Source organism: Ambystoma mexicanum, chromosome 4p, assembly GCF_040938575.1.
Source record: "Ambystoma mexicanum isolate Mex_15411 chromosome 4p, UKY_AmexF1_1, whole genome shotgun sequence".
In the NCBI taxonomy this organism is placed as follows: Eukaryota; Metazoa; Chordata; class Amphibia; order Caudata; family Ambystomatidae; genus Ambystoma; species Ambystoma mexicanum.
Window position 1 is genome coordinate 859,345,889 of NC_090927.1, and position 20,379 is coordinate 859,366,267.

General features: G+C 43.7%; 1 protein-coding gene across 5 annotated transcripts in view; it reads left to right on the forward strand.

Moving 5' to 3' along the window:
- Positions 1–20,379, forward strand: part of LOC138453513 (centriolar coiled-coil protein of 110 kDa-like) — a 981,554-nt gene that overhangs the window by 242,033 nt on the left and 719,142 nt on the right. For all 5 annotated transcript variants that reach the window (XM_069606429.1, XM_069606425.1, XM_069606427.1 and 2 more), the window contains one exon: positions 336–1,998. In XM_069606429.1, coding sequence (XP_069462530.1) covers positions 336–1,998 — 1,663 coding nt within the window. The remainder of the gene's footprint in view (positions 1–335; positions 1,999–20,379) is intronic.

Genomic DNA, 20,379 nt, shown 5'->3' on the forward strand with positions numbered 1-20,379 from the left:
GCCATAATGGTGGATCATGAACCTAAACCAGCTAAGGTTCTGTCAGACTTTCACAGTCAACTGAAACACCAGGTGAAGCATAAACACATATCTATAATGCTTTACACTCCATACAGGAAAAAAGATCATGATATATAGTGTACAAAAACATTCTTGTTTAACATGTATGCAACAAAAACACTTTGAGGTTATCACCTTTGTACATGATTGGTTAAGAAGCAAATATGAAATTAAGTGATGCCCTTTTCTGTATATGTATGCTCTCTCTTGTTACCTTGAATTTACTAACATAACGAATCATTGAGTAATTGTACATCATTATTTCCTTTACGTAGGTCAGAAAGGTGCCTTCATTGAGTGACGTGGGTGTTGAAGAAGCTGAACTTACTCTACAGTGTTCTGATTCCAGATCTACAAATGGCTTTGCAATACTTCCGAACATAATAAGCATGCCAGCCTTAACTGCAGAGTCTGGCCATGCTAAGGTTGAAAGGCCATTGAAAGATCTCTCACTGGATCCTGATACAGTTTTGAAGTCTGCTGAGACAATGTTGGCGACAAGCACTGAAGAAAGTAGCTCTCCAAAACTGAGTGCTAGCCCTGACACTACCCAATCGGAAAATGGAGGACCTATTCCTACGGATTCTATTATTACTCGAAGCATGCCACAGTTTGGTGCCATTTCAAATGCAAATGAGGAATCTGATGCTCCTCAAACTTTGAAGGAGTCCCCAGATCCCTATGTAATGAGTCTTCAGAACCTTCTGAAAAGGTCCAGGGAATATATTGAACGAGACCAGACAAGACTCAGCATGAGGAGGGGTTCAAATGGAAGTGTTAATGAGTGCCATTCGGACAAAGAAAATGAGGTAATTAAAATAAGTGACTCCTTGAAAGAAAAAGTCAAACTAACAAACGGAAGCAGGAGCTCTAGTCCTGTCACGCTTGATAAACCCAGTCTAAATGAATCCAATATGCCTCTACAGTGTACCCACACACAGGTGCACAGCCTAAGCAGTGCAGCTTTATCCAGCTTCTCAAAAGCAGACATACCTGCAAGATCTAGATCACCATCGACTGTGGACACTGAATCTGACGAAGAATTGAAAAGCAACTTTGCTGTTGATTACGAAAGTAGCATTTTCAGAAGCCTCACAGGCTCTTATGCCAAATTACCAAGCCCAGAGCTCTGCCTGAGTCCCAAAATGCACAGACGCCGCTTAAGGACAGCATCTATGGGCCACATAGTAATCAACCACCCCATAAATGCATGTGGCTTAAGTCCCATGAATAGAAGTCAAATAATGGCAAATGCTTCGCCAGATCTTCTGAAAAATGTGAATATTTGTGAGACTTTGTCAAATTGTGCAGTTGATAACAGTGGGGTTTATATTAACAACGGCAAAGTCCTTAGTAAATGTACTTCTGAGAGTTTTGATGCCTCGTATAAAGTGACATCAAACATTGTGTGTAAGGAAGAGATCGGTGTGATGGAAAATAAAGATGATGGTGTAGCTGCCTCCAAAGAGATGGCAACGTTGGTCACTGAATCACATTTGACGGACCAAACATCCACTGAATGTTCAAGATTGTATGACCCAGGCACAACTTTTCAGTCCCCAGAACTCTTCGATTTGTCAGGAGTGAATGGGTTTAAGCCAAATAGTTTGTCCGATAAAGCAAAGCGTACATCGCCTGCGGAACTTAATAAATCCTATGACGTAGAGACGCCTTCTCCAATGCTGTTGCATAGTCGGAGTTCACAACAAAAGACTTCATCAAATTTAAGCGAAGAGTTCTTGGACAGCAGCTTTGAAACCCAGGTCAAGCGCAGACTAGATTTGGACATGGGAAGCGCTCACAAGGAGAACAACCCTTTTGCTTCCATGATGGGAACTTCAGAGCCAGAGAAGCAATGGCTACATACCCAGAAATGCCTCGTCAGGACAGGATCTGGCAGCAGTCACAAAAGTGAAGCACTAAACAATGACAGTCTAGGTATGCAAGTTTTTATTTAGTGATTTAATGCAACATTGTATTTTTTTTAAATCCAAATTATTTCCTTCCAGTAAATGTTTACACTTCGGTGCAGTAAACTAGTTTGACATTTAGTAGTGCCTCTATTCAGGGTTTGTTTGTGTATTGTGCTGACCCGTACCAGCTGTTTTACAATTTTACTTTTCTTAAATAGTTTTAGGTAGACTTCAGAGAAATTCCAGTTGCCTGCGAAATCAAAAATTCGACTAATTGCAATGCTTTTCTAGAATTTTTTCCATGATAGTTACTGTGCACACCCAGATATCTTGTGGAACGAACTATACTTTTCCCACGTGCACGTTGTGTTTAAATAAATGTTCACTAGAGATAGTGACCCATGGTTACTGCCTACCTTTTCATCAAAGACCTCAAAATCCTCCACCGGTAGCCAACTCTGTAAAAATTCCAGACTCGCTCCTTGTGCAGGAGATTTTAACCCTGCTAGAGAAAGGTGTAATATAACATGTAACTGTAGTGGAAAGGAACAAGGGTTGGTGCTCCCCTTATTTTTTCATCCCCAAAAAGGACGGAGGATTGAGACCCATCTTGGACTTAAGGAATTTGAACACATTCCTCAGGAAGGAACAGTTCAAGATGGTGACCCTTGCTCAGATCCTTCAGGCTCTTCAGCTTCAGGACTGGCTGGTTTCATTGGACCTTCAGGATGCTTACTTTCATGTGCCCATCCATCTCAAGCACAGAAAGTACCTGAGGTTCGCAATTGGTGGTTCTCAATCAGTTTCAGGTTCTACCATTTGTGCTGACCTCCGCCCGAAGGTTTTCACCAAACTGATGGCGGTGGTGGCAGCGAGTATCCGGAGAAGGGGGATTCACGTCTAACCTTATCTGGACGATTGGCTAATCAGGTTCACCCGAACGAGCCTAGGAACATCTGGCCTTGACGTGCCACTACTTACACAGTCTGGGCTTTGCCCTCAATTACAAGAAGTCACAAATGATTCCAAGCCAAGGACTCCAATTCATCAGAGTAGTCCTGGATACTTCCTCAGGCAAAGCCTCGCCTCCCGAGGAGAGAGCTCACCACATTCTGCAGATGATAACGAAGTTTCGCCCAACATCAACCGGCATTCGACTTTCTAAGGTTGCTAGGTCTCATGGCATCCTGCATTTTTCTGGTGCCAGAGACCAGATTGAGGATGCAATCCCTTCAATCCCCTCAGGACTCAATGGTCCCAATTTTCGGGGGTGATGTCAGATCTTCTGCAAGTCCTGGCCAAAGTGGCTAAAGATCTCCTAATGTGGGCTTGCAAGGAAAATATTCTCTAGGGGGAACCTTTTTGGCAACCATGGCCGGAGATAACGGTAGTGACAGATGCCTCACTCACGGGGTGGAGAGCCCACACCAACGATCTGACAATCAGCGGTTGTTGGTCTCCATCGGAGTCCCAACTACACATCAACCTTTTGGAACTGAGGGCAATCAGACTAGCGCTGAAGTTCTTTCTGCCCTCTGTACAGGGAAAGAATGTCCTGATAATGACGGACAACACAGTGGCCATGTACTAGGAGGCGTAGGATCACTCCCACTGTGCAGAGAGGCAATGCAGCTCTGGAACTGAGCAATGCAAGAAGGAATTTCTCTATCGGCAGTTCACCTAGCCGGAGAGCTGAACACAGCGGTGGACGCTCTGAGCAGGCAGCGCACAGTCTCCCACGAATGGGAGCTAGCTCAAAAGTCAAACCATCTTTCTTGCCTAAAATAATCTCTGATTTCCATCTGTCACAGAAAATTACCTTACCTTCTTTTTATGCTCCTCCTCACGCTAATAAGGAAGAGGAAAGGTTACATAGACTCGACCCAAAGAGGACTCTGTTTCTACATTTCCAGATTGGCAAATCTTAGACAATGTGACCAACTATTTGTTGGGTATACTGGACACAAATTGGGCCTTGGAGTGTCTAAACAAACCCTATCTAGATGGATAATTCTAGCAATTTTGGAGTGCTATAAATTGGCTGGAAAAGAGCCTCCAGATGGATTAAGGGCTCATTCAACCAAGGGCATGGCAACTTCCCCGGCTCTTCAGAGGGTTGTCCCGGTGCAGGATATTTGTGCTGCGGGCACCTGGTCGTCAATGCACACCTTTGTGAAGCATTACTGCTTGGACTATACTTCATATCAAGAAGGACTCTTTGCAAAAGCTGTCCTTCATTCAGTCCATAATTCAATTTTCTGGTACTCCCTCCTCCAAATTCTTACTGCTTTGGGAGCCTATCTAAGATGAGGAATACGTTGGAGGACACAATCCATTGGAAGAACAAGTTACTTACCAACTGTTACCTTCTTTCAATTGGATGTTCCTCCCACGTATTCCTCATCGACCCTCCCAACCTACCCCTCTGGACAGTTTGCGCCATTTGCACTCAAACTTCCTAAAGAGCCTGAGGACTTTAAAGCCTGCTCAGCTGATGCGACCGTGAACACTGTAAAAACAGAACTGAGGTAATGGCCGCTGCTCGAGCACTTTATACAGTGGATGACGTTGACGCTCAACGGCGGCCCTCGTGGGACTATGACTCTGTGGCCTCGAACACAGCGCCCTCTGGTGACATTGTTTTTCCGAAACAGCAAAGCTGGGAGACAAGATATCTAAGTTGAGGAATACGTGGGAGGAACATCCGATCGAAAGAATGTTACAGTTGGTAAGTAACTTGTTAGTCTATCCTAATGCCCAGCATTAAGCAGTATTGTTCTTTCATAACCTTTCTTCATTCTATTTGCCTTTTTTTATTTCTTCTCCATTTCATCCACCTGTCAATCTTCACAGTGAATTAGGAGTCCAACCAAATGCAAGTATTCAGATTTTCAGTTCTATTACTGAAAACGTGGAATTTATACCATTGTATGTGATTTAAAACGCAATGCCCGCGTTTTTTAGTTAACTTATGTTATGTTTCTCCTGTTTCCTCATTTGTGCACTGTTTGTATAGTGTAGAGAAAGGGCCTTGAACTGGGCAGGCACTGGAAGTACTTTTGAATGTAGCCAAGGAATGGGATCGCAGCCCATTTCTCTTGCTCAAAAACAGAACCTTGACCTGCAGGTTACTTATATTTTTGCAGTGGCAACCCTACTCCCTAAGCTGTTTTACTGAGCTAAATGAGTTCACACATCATGTTGGGGGTGGGGGACATGCCCTGGAGGGTACATATATGTATGCAGAGGCTGTTTAACCCATTAAGCATGATCTAAAATGTTCTGACCGCTATTAAAGCTCTTCATTTGTATCCCCAGTGTGCTGCCCTTCCTGGAGTATCATCTTTATGTATTTTTACCTGTGTTAGACAACACCTGAGGAAACATTACCTGCATTGGCAACGAATGTCCATAGGGTTGCTCTTGATGCCCAAAGAGGTCTCTAGCCACGCATAAAGCTTATATCAATTGCAACTCATATATTCATTTTCAAAAATGGATTAGTGGAGATTTCTCATTAAAACTTTATTAATTAACTTATTTGATTAGCAATTATGTCACCTGAAGTTTTCGTACACAAGCAAAATCTTTTTTAGCAACAATACAGAATTTTTGTGTACTTCTGAAACAAGACACTAGACAGATGAGTGCCTGGAACATGTGAAGTTTATCTGCTTGAAAGGACAAAAAATAAATATGGGAAAAAGCTCTGAAACCAGTATTATGTTTGTTTATTGTGTTTATATAGTGCTTTATGCCATCAAGGATACAATAAAAACAGTAAAAGCAGTATTCAGTGCAAGGCTCTCTGTAGCTGTATGCAGTTAGTTTTGGACAGGCCAGTGCCCCCGTGTACTTAATGCGTGTCCATTCATGTGCTATGTAAGGGGTGGTTTTGAAACTTCATAAATCAAAAGGCTAATGACGTTCGAGGAAAGTCACTGCTCAATACTTGTTTTGGAGTATGTTGTTTCTGCAGGCAAGGTCATTGGCAACTTCAGTTGGATAATAGGCTCTTGCCTGTCATTGATACAAACTGATTTCAATATAGCAATAAATATTGTTTTTTGGGCGAGACAGGGCTAGTAACAGCCCACTGTTGTTAGGCAAGATTTGGAGCAGTACCCTTTGGGTGCACTACAGCAACCTTACCTCCTGGCAAAAGGAACCCAACCTTTGGTGTAAGTCTGTACTACACAGTTTGGTAGTGTGGCTGAGCAGCCAGGCTTATCTCAAGAGGGGTCAATGTGAGCATTAGGGGGGAGGGGTTACACAGAGATTCACAGTGACAAGTATCCAAATAAACTGTTACACTCAATGTTTCTTGATTAAACCATTATTAATTTATTTAACAGTCAGTTTGAGGGGCAATCTAACAATAGCACACAAATACACTCCAAAATACACACTCTTAGTTTCTCTAAATCAGCAAGTACCCATTTGGGATGGCACACAGACACTTCCTAAACCCTCAGGTGACTTAAATAGCTAGGACACTGTACACATTAATATATAACTGGTACATTTAGAGCAATACTGAGATGAGTGTTAAAGAGATGTTAGAATAAAACAAGAGATAACACAAATATTCTGAAGCTGGTACGTAATTTTAAACCCCCAAATGTACAGTAAATTAACCCTTTCCTGGACCGAAAGTAAGGCACTAGCAGAGGAGAGAAGAGTCATTCAGGGAGCCAGGCCAGCCAAGGTCAATTGGGCAAAATTCTAGGTGAGCTGGAGCACTTCTTGCAGGTAAGTAAAAGTCTTGCACAATGTTTTAGAAGTCTTTGTAGAAAAAGTAGAATCAATGTAGGGTCAGACGCTGGGAGGCTTGTGAGAGATAGAAGATGCAAGCAACTCTACAGAAGGAGGCACGACAAGTCTCAACTGAGAAACAAGTAAGGCTATAACAAGAGGTAAGTCCTCTCAAGCTTTACAGTACCTTTGGGTAGAAGAAATTGTTCCAGCTGGCTTCTGTTCCTGTGCAGCTCTGCAGATCCTTTGGTTCCTGGGCCTCAGACGTGGGGCCAAGAGGGGGAGGACTTCAACGGCAGAAAAGGAAAAACTTCTATTCAGCGGCACTTTGCGGTTTCAGCTCCTTACGTCTCAGCAAATGGCACCACCGCAGACTCTCGGATACCACTCTGGACTTTCCTTGAATCGGGGGTCCAGCACTCTGAGGCGGCTCAGGCTTGGTCAGTCCTGCTTACTCGGAGTCCGCAGGATCTTCCACAAGCTCGAGTCTGACTTAAGTGATGCACTCAGTTTGGTGTTGCTCTCCCTGGCACTTCGCTTCCAGCAGCAGCAGTGTAAGTACATCCAGCTCTGAGAGGATGTCCAAACGAGTTCACTTTGGAGTTGATTGGTCCCACCAACTCAAGGGGAGAAGTCGTCCTTGTAGGGCTTCTCTAGTCGAGGCAAATTCAGAGCTTCAACACAACAGCAGGTCTTCACCGGGAAAACCAACGGTCCAGGAGTTGCAGCAGGCGTCTATTCCAAGTTCTTCTTCGGATTCCTTCGTCAAGCCAAAAAGCCTTGCCTTTTATGCAGGTTTCTCCCATTAATTCCAGCCTAGCTGTCAGTTATACAGCATGGTGGCTGTCTTTGCCAGACAGCCAGCCGGCCAATCACCTTTGGGTGCATTCCTGTAACCAAGGGGATTCAGGACAGGAAGTTTCGGGCACCTCCCTCACTCCTCCCCCTGCCAGACAACCTGGAGTAAGAGGCGGGATTCACTCGTGAATCCCGCCAAAGACAAAGCGAACAAAGGGACCAAACCTTGTTTGCCGCGCAGAGTAAATCTCAAGAAGGACATTTCTAGCAAGAAATGGTGAAAAAAGAAGACCGGGCCATTTTGACAAAATGGGCACTTATGGGTGCTTTACTGCAGCTGCGAACGCAGCCCGCAGTAAAAACTCCCAATGGTAGTTCAAAGTAAACCACTGCCACCAGCCATTATTTGTAAAAAGGGTAACATAAAAATGTTACATGAGAAACTAGACAAAGGGGATACTAATTAACCTCTCCAGCACCATATGGTGAGATAGTATGTGCTGGGTCTAAAAATGTACAAATTGTAAGTAAAGTCAATTTCACTTTACTCCTCTTGGAAACCGTAGTTTACCCAAGAGAAGGTATTTAAACCTTTGGAAAAAAGTGCCTTGCCAGTGCCACTGCACTGAAGGTGATGTGTGTCACAATGCAAAGATGTTGCCTATGGAGTTTGTCAGACTCCAAAACCAAAAGGAAACGATGTTTAAATCACAGTCAAATACATGAGAGAGTGGGAAAAAGGTCTCGCTCTCTCCAGGATAAAAATTAAAAAGTCCTAGAGTCCAGCAAAAGTGCTGGAGGTCTCTAAGGTAGTGAGGAATAAGCACATTTCTGAGAATAGTCCCCAACACCCATCATTCCAAGCCACATAGGCTTGAGCGTTGTGTTACCAGCTTGCTGTCCACAAAGCAGTATTTGCTATTAGCACCCTGGGCTTCCATCCAGGAGCTGACTCCAGGGTCTTAGAACATTTAAAGAAATCTACTTCTCCAAGTTACAAGATGTTGGACAAATATACTTGCCTGTATGATGCAGGTGATCACTGAATGGTAGTTGCCATGATGCTTTGGTCAACAGTCCTCATCAAACCACAATCCCCAGAAAACAATGTGTCAGATATCACCATGTTCAATGTTAGACTACGACATAGTGCTAGACAGGGGCCGAGCGGCTTGGACACCTGCAGCATTTATCCTGGTGTGTGCCCATTCTCAATGCGTCCGTTTCCTGTGACAGAATTTGTAATAGCCTTTACACAAGCCTATTAAGGTAGATAACTCCTGTCAAACAGAGATGTGCTCACATAAGGTAATGGAGGATGAAAGCAGCCAATTTCTGCAGACAGACTGTGGCATGACGGGTTTGTACAACTAATACAGAATTTCAGATAGTGGATCCTAGTAAGCAGCGGAAAGTGGCCAAGGAGAAATACTGTCAGACGGAGATGGATGCAACAGACCTGGCTCATTTATTGATTTAGGCAAATGAAGGGCAGAAACATAACCAGACCTAGGCTCATGCCATTACTTTCTCAGAAGAACAAAGTCAAAGCTCTTCAGCTGGGACACAGATGGTGGCTGAGGTGTTAAGTCGGACTTCATTGTTAGGGCCTCAGCACAGGAACATTAATACCAGAGGGAAGCCAAAAATGAGGCTGCAATTAATGAAATCTCAAATGCTTATTATGCATGATCAGTACTTAAGAGAATTTGTTTTTGATAGGAGAATCTTTATGATCTCTGACGTTAAAGCGCCACCATGGTTCAAATGAAGAGAATCATTGAGGAACAAAGTCTTGGCATGGCTTAGCCTCAAGATCGGACCAGGTATTGTAAGAACCACTGACTTCAAGGTACTTTGACAGAATTAAAATTGACCAGTGGAGTTGTTTGTGAAGGCAGGTCCATTTTTAAGCACACTCCAGAGTGAATACACCCCACTAGGGAAATAGACCAGAAGATAGCATTGGAAGGATAACAAGGTTTTATAATACAGGATACAAATATCTGTTGATGCCGCACATCTCGCACTCAAGGTCGCCACCCTGGGGTTGATATATAATTTATCCCTCCCTGTAACATGTGTTACAAAGGATGTGTTTTATGCTGAGGGTGAAACAGTTGTGTATACTTAGATCTTCTATGGTCGCTTGATTTGTGCTAGGGCGGGGGGGGTCACTCGCTTATCATGAATTGTAGGGGTCTGGGAGTCGAGTCAGTGGTGTGGGTCTGGCTGGGTGGTGGTTAGTTGCCTGCTGTCTGCTTACTGAAGATGGATGGGCACTGCACAGAGCCTGGTGTTGTCTCACGCTCTTGCAGGGCGCATTCCTCTAAATGATAAGTGTTTGCAACAGTGAAGGGACATGGGGGAAGTGGACTTCTGTGAGAACTGGCAGGGCAGATTTATTCTGCCTTAATGATGTTTGGGGCTCGTCAAATCTTTCCATGGAGCTCGACTGGTGCAGTGCCATGAAGCAAGCCTGTGCTTTTGTTTTAACTGTAAAATGGCGTTTCTTTCTATGTTTCTGCTAATGCCATGCATCTGTTTGCGCTATATTACTTCTGCACCGAGTTTCATAATGCGGTTCCCTCCCCTTATACACTACACTATCTCATAGAGGATTCACCTCACCTGAAAGCGCCCAGGGTGGCTAGATAAGCTCATTTCCATCCCAACATTCCCCCCTTTCAGTACTTCTACAGTAACATATTCACCCTGCCCCATATTTACGTTCATTTGCTTGCTTCTCTGCTTCCTTCCATGCAGGTGTTCTCTTTATCGGCATCCATGCCCTACACACGTCTTAAGCTTTCCACTGCTTGCGCATATTGCTCAGGTATACGTGTAGTATAAATGCATCCCCATCTCCAACCAGGTCTACCCACACATCTTTGTGATTTTCAGGATCAGGAAGAGGAACAATGGTTGTGTGGTATAGGTTTCCAACTATATCTCCAGCAGGAAGTGAGACCATGTGGTGAACGGGGTGTCAGTTTGTATTTCTATTTCCTTTGCGCTATTAGGCACGGCTTTGGCACAACACCAGAGACCCAATTGGCACATGCAGAAGATCACCAAGACAAACACAATGATGGTTACCAACATTTTCACCAATGTTGCAAGCTATGATGGGGCCTAGCTGAAGGCCATGGTAAACCAATCTTCTTGAACTCAAGCTTCTTTCGTCATCTTTGTGCCTAATTCATATACTGCTGCAATGACGTGTCACAATGCCCCATTTTCAGCATCTTAGGAAGGTTTGAATGCGCAACATGAACTCCCGATCTTTTTGCAAACCCCTCTTTCTATGGTGGTCAGGAGATACAGTACCTACTGGTTCTGCATTGTCATTAGTCTTAGGGCAGTCAGCTCCACTTTTATGACGTTGAACCATTGCTCAGTGTCGTTGGTCAGCTGGACCAGCTTCCATCTTACGATCTGGAGCCATTTTGCTTTGGCATGTGTCTGGATGCTGGCTATTAGGGATGCAAAAAATGTCTCTGCTGAATTATAGAGCTTGTATTCATCGGGTATTTGTGCAAGCAATTCGGATGATTCTTTAGATGGTTAATTTGAGGCTCTTCTTCGCAACTGGTCCTAAGAGACTTTCTCAGGGAGGATGCGAAAGTCTGGTGATGGCATCATGTGCTCTGCCTTGATTGTCGGGGGCACAGTGGGCACTTCACCAAGCAGGAGCCCCCCCTTTCAGGTGTTCTTCTGGTACCACTAACAGGATAGAGTGCAGCATTGCTAGCAAACAGTAGCCCCTCCAAGAAGTTGGGAGGTGCAAGTACGCTTGCTGGCCACAGATGGTACATCAGTGCTGCGGTACCGTTTCTGAGGTCTGGAATTAGAATAGTTCCGTTACACTGTTGGTTTGATCCGACAGAGAGTTACTTCACTGTAAAAACATAGTTCATACATTTTTTCTTGATGTATTTTTACTGTTTTTTTTCAATAGCTGAAACCCACTTTAATTTGGTGATGTGCTCTGTCCACGTTGGTGCGCAAGTCTACTCCACAAGTGCTATAATTTTTTCAGACAACCCGGTTATGCTCGAGCTAAAACATGGCGCTGGTGCGCAGTGTATTCTGGGGGCACTCAGAGCCATAATGGATATTTACTTCATGCTTCAGTGAAAGGCTGTATGTATTTTGCTGAGAGCTGAGTTTACTTTGCTGAAGAAAACATGCTTTCCAAACCTGGTATGCAGTCAAGGACATTCTGCTGGGAAAGCTGGTTTTGTTATGTCTTGTTATGAGTTATGGGACTGTTTTCCGTGGCGTTTGGAGGAGGGAAGCGCTTTGCTCCTTGAGGTTACTGTCGGTTGACCCAGCTGGCAACCAACGGTTGCCCATCAATGCGCAAGTGCATTGCCAGAAGGTTCGGGAAATTACCACCCCTTTTTGAGGAGTGAATGGATGCGGAACCCCTCAACGGTCAGACGGGACAAGTACAAAGACCTCAGTCGGAAGGGCGACACCTTTGTCTGGCATACCTGTGGGCTGTTGTGCTCTCGGCGTGGCTGTTATCGGGGTCTTCCAGCCGCTTCTGGCGAGATGAGGGATTCAGTTACGCTCACGGTGATGTATTTTCTTTTGAATTCTGTCTTTTCTGTGATTTATTTCTGTGTTATCACTTGTTGCTTCCAAGCTTTGAATAAATAGCCTTATGAGTGTTCATTATTTTCTAAGCGTGCGTCGTCATTGCGTCGTCTACCTGCTTTTAAAGTATTGGCTCTGCAATTGCCCTGGTGACTAATGACTGTCCGTGCACTCTGGGCAAGCAATACAAACCCTAAGAGTCCTTCAGGCTGGCAACGCTTGTGTTTCTTCCCATTCATTGTTGACAAATCTCGCCCCTTCGATCACCAGAGGTGGCACTTTCAGACAATTGGGGTTAGCTGAACTGATTTTACATTTTCGGAGGTCCGGATTGATGAATTAGGCACTGGGTCTCTATCATGGGTACTTCTTGCGGTACGAAGACCGTGGGTGTCGCAGATGCGTGCAGTATTAAGGAACAGATGTAGCAACTCCCATTGGTGGTTCATCTACTCATTGCCCTCATGTCAGAGTACCAACTGTTCAAGGGCTCAGGGTGACGGATATCTTCTACTGCATCTAGGCCTAGACCATGGTATGCATCAGAATAATGCTGACGCGCTTGTCTTTTGGCTCTGTTATCACGTAGCGCGTGTCTTCTCACTACATTACTTCTGCTGTTGGTTATATTTACATTACTACTTCCTCCATTGCATAGAGTTTTTTTTTACATTTGGCAGTAGTATTTGGCACCTTTTGCTTGTTGCATGGGAGCGGCTACTATTTGCAGGGGTCACATTATGTACTGGTTCTGATTTTGTTATATTGCTTGGTTCTGAAATACTGAACGGTACGCTTTGATTCAGGTTGGGGATCAGGCTGGAACTCTGTGTTATTACAGTGGAGAATATGGGGCTAAGGGGTCCCTCCAGTTATGTTGAAGTGTACAGAGGTCAATTCAGTGTCATCGGAAGGTAATTCAGTTGCATTTGAACAAAATTCAGTGATATTGGAAGGTCTGGTATTCTTTTAGATGGCAGGCGCAGATAAGACGCTCACCAATAAATCCCTAATAAAGCATAATTACTGTAACCAAAATGGCCACAAAATGGAGGCCACACTCAAAGCTGTACCTTCTGGAACTACTTCTATATACATTTGAAGAATGTCTCGGTGTTGTCATCTCCATCGTTGTTATACCTGTGATTTTTTGAAAAAAACACAGAAGGAAGGGAAAAGTGAAGCGGGGAAGGGAAGGAGAGAGAGAGAGAGAGAGAGAGAGAGAGATGTTTAATTTACTTAGCTGGTGCTCTAGCAGCAATGCATGTATTGTGTACTTTTCACATGCATCTAATATAATCAGCAAGAAGCTATGCAAACTGAGGTAGTTTTGTTGTTTTGATACTGGACACTTAGTGTTGAATCAGGTGGGGCCATGCGAATGTCCAAGAGGTGTATCCAATATCTGGGTCCCTTCACCTTTACTGGGAAGCGGGTGGAAAACACAACCTCGTAGGGCCCATGGAACCTTGGGTTATTCCATTTTCGCACAAAGCTTCTGACATAGAACAGTTCACCCGTTAACAGTAGTTGCACGGGTGTGGTGTCTGTTTGTGGTGCAGTTTGTACATTTTCTGTGTTTGGCAGAGCCATTGGTTTTGCAATACATCTTATCACGCGCGTCAGTTGGGACAGACATTGCTTAAATTCTTCCCCCATGATTGCTGCTTCTCTATGGGCATTTGATGATCTCCTTACAGGTGACAGAGGAGTCTGCATATGTCTGCCATTCACTATTTTGTGGGGGGACAGGTGGTGGTCCTTACAATGCTGTGTGTGCAGATGATAGTGCCAGGTGCAAGCAATATACCCATTTCTTTTTTAGGGTGTTGCATAGTTTGACGAGCCTGGTTTTGAGGAGGCTGTTGATTCTTTCTACCTTCCCATTTGCTTGTGGGTGGTAAATCGAACACATTCGATGTTTGATTCCTAACAGGACAGTTATTTCCTTGAATAGTTCTTTGAAAAAATCGGTGCTGTTATCTGATCTCAAGACGCCGCACACGCCCAGCGGGGGAGGGGGGTGGGGTCCTCTCCGACGAGCAATTTTGCGACACACTTAGTATCTGGGTGGGCACAAGGGCCAGCCTCCAACCATCTGGAGAACGGACACACCACTACAATCAGATATTGTGCCCTATTGCATCATTCCCCCACGTCTGCCTAGTCAATGTGCAGTTCACATAATGGGCAGACAGGGCAGGGCAGAGTTCCTTGCAATATTCTGAGGGTCATACCTGTACTAAATACTTGGCACGTAGTACATTGGACAACGATAGAGAGGTTGTCCTGCAAATTTGGAATAAACCAATTTTCTTGAATGTCTTCTGCAATGTGTTGGTTAGAGATATGGGAGGCATAATGCAATTGCTCTAGTGCAGTATGTAATAACTCTACTGGCATCACTACCTTTCCTGTACTTTGTCTCCATAAGATGTCAGTGGGTGATTGCACACACCCACGTTTGAGCCATATATTCTGTTCTTCCGGGGGTGCTCTATGCAGCAGCTCAATTATCTGTGCCATAGGGAGAGCTGTGTATGCTTCTTTATTTGTTCTGGCTCTTATCGTAGTTACAACGTATTCAGCAGATGTGGACACAGGGAGATATGCTCCAGCTTTTGCTGCCACGTCAGCGGCTACATTTCCCAAAAAGATTTCAACTGTATATTGTGTATGTGCTGCGCATTTAACGACCACCTGGCCTGGCACCTTGGAAAGATTTGACCGTTTTTTACAGTACCTGAACACTAACAAGTTTGACATTGAATTCACTGGTAATATCCATGATACACAAATGGTTTTCTTGGACTTATATATTAACATTGTAGATAATTCCATCCAAACACAAACCCACAGAAAACAGACAGCTGTCAACTCAATTCTGCAAGCCTCCAGCTGCCATAGATCAAGTGTAATTGATAATATACCCACAGAGGAGTTTTTGAGAACTAGACAAAATTGCAGTACTGACACTAAATATCTGCAAGAATTTAAGTCAATTGGTGCCAGATTTTCAGAAAGAGGTGATCGACAAGATATCATTGATCATGCGGTGAGACTTACTAAGAAAGTGGACCGCAACCAGTTACTTACCAAGGCCAACCAAGTAAACACTGAGTTCCCAGACAAAGTGAATTTTATAACCAAATATTCCAATGACTGCAAGTTTTTGTTTCACATTTTTCAAAAACATTGGCATATCCTAAAATTAGACTCAGACTTATCACAATACATCACAGAGCAACCGAAGATCATATTTACAAAATCTCCCACCTTGCAAAATACTTTAAGTCCCTCTTTCTGATACCACCGGACAGATTATCTGGCTAACTTCACAAACCAAACCGGTTGGTTTTCTTAAATGTAGAACATGTAAATTTTGTCAGTTTGGCCTATCACCAACCAAAGTGTTTTTCTGTCAGACTTCATAAATTGTCGCACAAAATGTGATATATGGAATCCAACGTGTGTGCTGTAAAATGTATGTGGGCAGCACCATTAGAGAATTACGCTTGAGAATTCGGGAACACATGTCCAATCTCAGCAGCCAAGACCCAAGACTCCCCTTTGCCTTGCATTGGCAAACAAAACATCAACAAGACCACAGCAAGGATATACACTTTGTCAGACCTAAAAATATCAAGTTACATGTCCGGGGTGGAGACAGACAATTGCAACTACGTCAATGTGAGGCCCGGATGATCTGTAAATTCTCTTGCCTTAGCCTTGGCTTAAATCAAGAACATGAACATTTTTTTTGTAAAATACCCTTGCAGTTGAAATGTTCATGTACTATAGCGTTTGTAATTGCCCATGTCGTATCAAGGCTTAATATACTAACACCAACTCTGTATTACTGTTGAGCAGTATTTATCAAAAACATTTTTGAATGTCCGAGAATACATTTTAACTTTCAAGAATCCTTTACGGGATCTGACATTAAGAACGCCAGGGAGTTGAATGAGGAGCCTGAAAATATTTTGCCACTATGCTCTCTGAGCGGTATACCAGTGTAACAAATGCCTCGGTTCTCTGTGAATTCACAACAAAAAATATCACCACCCTACACAGGCAATTAAACCTTAGCAAAGCCTCAATAATTTAGAATATATGGCAGTCTACTTTACAGGAGATGCATATCAGTTAGCACATACAAGCCCCCTTTTGGAAACGGGTCAAATGGTAAATGCAATCAATGCCAAAATCAGCCGTTGCATTTCAAGTGCACCAACACTTCCAAAGTGCTCCTAGATGGCACGATTTGGACCCTTAATACTAAAACTGCAGCACCCTAATATGCTCCTTTCTCCAAGCAACAATTAGATTACAAATATAAGTGAACTACACTGTTCATTGAGATCCTAGTACAAATCCTATTAATTAAAAACAAAAAATCCTTTACAAATAGTGGGTACATTTGACTCGTGCATAGCAAAAAACATTTATTTCTGGAGACTTTAGAGTTTCACAATAACATAATGCATCCCAAGGCATTTCTGCATTGTTGATGGTTGTGATGGCAACCGCCACATATCACGTGATAAAGCACGTGATAACCAAGTGAAAGCAGAAATACAAGGGTGTTTCAGGATACCACCCTTTTGCCGTGTGGTTCTCGTCAGCCTGCATTTGAAGCAGTTTACTTTGTGCACTGCGCATCTAAGCATAGACAGTTATGCGCATATTCTAACACGTTGCTCAAAAATGCACATTGTGTATTACTATGGCTTTACACAAGACAGATTAAACCAGAGGCACAAATTATATCCTTTTACAGATTTGGCTGTAAAGTTGCACATTAATGTGATGAGACTCTTAACCTTCAATACAAGCAACACTTCTCATGTGGTTAAAATTTAAATTGAGCACGCTCAACATACAAGCATAGACAAGTAAGCGCTCATACTAATTTGCAGCCTAAAATGAAACCTAGTTTTTATGTTGATCATCCAATATGGTATAAGATAGGTTGATTTAACCAGAGTTACCAACTCTGTTTACCAACAGACTTGGACATTGTGAGGCGCATTTGCGAGCTGTGGCTTCAAGCCCCCAAACCGAAACAATATTTACGACGAAGTCAGAATCTAAATCCAGACAGGTAAGCGACTGAATTAATCCGTCTCTATAACTTATTCAGTGGCTGCTCTTTGCATTAGGCCATCTGTCATTCAGGCAATTTCAGTTTAAACATGAGCTATATATACACTCAGTGTATGCCTAGATCTGGGCTCTCAGAAGCAAGATGATGTGATTTTAACTTTGTCTTCATGTTCAGCAGTAAAATCTAGAGTGCCTACCACCTAAGTCAAAGCAGGTAAGCACAAATTCCTTAATTCAGTTCAATACTCTATCTACCCTCTGACCAGTTTGAATATATGATTTGGAGCCAATGCATAAGAAATCAAGATGATTCGTTTCCCAAATGAACTCTTGCATAACATATAGCAGCAGACCCAACACCCAGTAAACTCCATATCTGCAAATCGGCAGGTAAACCATAGGTTTTTTGGATTAGTTGCAGCAATCATCATTCAATAGGATATCAATTCTTTAACATGCTTTAAGTGAGGCTCCCCACCCAACACGTGGTGTCACAACCCAAAGGTGTATCACAAGAAAATGATGTGTCATATCACATTTAGGTGTGCTCTTTCAAGGTGCTCTATACTAATTACACAGTAACATGGTTACTCATCTAGCATTTTTTTATTCACTAACTAGCATACTCCAAGCAAACTCAAAACTAACATGCTAATTAATTCATGCAAATACTATGATCAAAAGAATGTTCTAACTCAGTGTTTCCTCTCTCTTCCCCTTCATCCCCTTTCGCCCGCCCCCTCCCCTGTTTGTACACCTTTCTCTGTGTGTACTGAATTGGAACACCTGTATAGGTTGAATTCATGTGTTGGACAATTTTGTTGCTTAAAATCTCACAGCCCTGATGACGACCCTAGAAGGTTGAAACACGTGTCGGCAGTTTGTTGTGTCAAAAGTTTTCACATCTCAAATTCATGTTGTGTTGCAAAATTTGGATACACCCATAGAGTGTTTTTGCTTTTTGTTAACCTTTTGTTATGACTTATAAATACAAGATATTCATATGCAAGAATTTTTTTATTCAATTTGAAAATAAATACAGCCACACAGGCTGAAAAAATCCTTTGAGTATCCCTTTTGAAATGTGTATCTTCTCTTGAGTAAAAAACAGTAATTCTGTTTTTGAGCGTGGCAAGCAGAGGACAATCATCTTTTTGCTCACTTTATATAAATACTGTTTTGATTATGTACATAATCACAGTAACACACTTTGTGCTCAGATCAATCGGAAATGGTAAATATATACATGTTCTATGTGGTACAACAATTACTCTTTGATTCCATTAAAATGCATCAATTGTACTCAGTTCAAATGTCATACAAATCAGTTAATAATGTGAACCAACAATAGACATAGGAGGAAAGCAGGTTGAGTAAAACAATAGGTTTGGCCCCTACCAATAGACACAGTTCTGTGTGAGGATCCCCCCACCTGGGCAACCTGTAAATAAAGATATAATACAAGCCCAGTCCATATATTGTTTATATGAGCCTTATTTCCCCACCCCCCCAATGTACCTGGAATAGCAGAGTTCAACGTCAGGTCGTCGACGGATCCTTCTTGAGCGGCTCCCAAGGCAGGAACCACGGATCATCGAGATCCCATGAGGAAATGGTGAACAAAGGCATCAAGGCAGCAGCTTCGGTCCTGGCAGTGCTCGACGCCGATCGGTCGTGGCTGTCCTCCGAAGATGAGGCATGCGAGGCACCTCGACGACGATAGTTCATTGCTGCAAAGAGTTACTGAAGAACTTTGGCCCAGCAAGGGCATCAGGTATTGGCGTCTTTGTGGTCTTCAGGTGGCGGGAAACCCACTGGCGGATTCTCCTCGGTCGTCGACCTTGACTTTCTCCGGCAGGATGAAAGCGGTCGCCGGTGGTGATCAAGGGAGTCCTTGAATCAAATGTCTTAGGCAAAGGAGCACTGCGGCTCCGTCGGTGATGGCGGTCATCGATAGTGATGGACTTCAAGGTCTGGGCACTTTGCATCATGATTCTGCAGCGGTCCCCTTCTCCGGTCGGCAGCCTTTCGAGGGACTGACGCCCAGGGAGCTTTGGCAAAGATCAGCTAGTGAACGATGGTTCCTCGTAGCTCGGGGAGAGGGCTCCTAGCCATGTCCTCTCTTGGATCAGTTATTTTGCAGTCACGCAGCTTTCAGATTAGCGAAGGACAGCAGCAGCAATTCTTCTTCCAGTGGGCTTCAAGGTTAAGCATCAAGTATCAACTTCATCTTCTGAACAGTTTCCATCAGTGAGAGGTTCCCAGATATACTGTTTGCTCTCTCATTCACTCTGCTGGGTTACACTCAGGCAACCAATCATTCAGAATCGCATTCATACAGGCAGGCAGCCAATCAGGCTCACAGTGCATTCAGGCCATTCTCCTCCCTCCAGACTCTTATACCAAGGAATGTGTATTCGGACAAGCACCCATCCATTCAGCACTCCACACTGCATTCATACCAGTTTCGGGTAGGGCTGTCTCAGTTTTTGTGTCACATTCCAGAAACCAGACACCCATAACAAGAAGTGTATATTGGTCACACACTCCATTTCCCCAGGTCCCACCCCACGGGTTTACCCACATCATACAGTGATTGGGAAGGCTCCAGCCAGTCTGGCCTGGACTTCCCCACGATACCATATATGGAACTTGCATCCAACAACCAGTCAGGGGGAAGGGACAGAGTCAGGGCTTCCCTGGACGTCGGGAAAACAAGGTAACAAGCAATTGAAAGCAAGAGTCCACAGGTGCCATCTTTTCTCCTATCAGGAATCATCTGATTCCAATGGCAGGGCCTGGGTTTCCCAAAATGGAGGATACTCGGAACACCTGTCAAATGCAGCATTACCAGCCCATACCTGCTCTGGGGGCCACACACAGGTGCCCAAAAACATACACTAGGATGTACTCCCACCCATGGGTGCCATGAGGGTATCCCAAGGGTCTGTACACCAAACCAAAAAGAGGAAGTGCTACATGGACTCCTGGGCAGAACATACGCAAAAGGACTACAGAACAAGGACGGGCAGGCCCTGTCCCTCCAATGCATTTCCAGCATCACAGTATATCCAATTTTTAGTCCCCCCCCCTTTCTTCTCACCCTTTCCTGTCCCCGTCTCCTTGTTACTGTCCGGTGTTG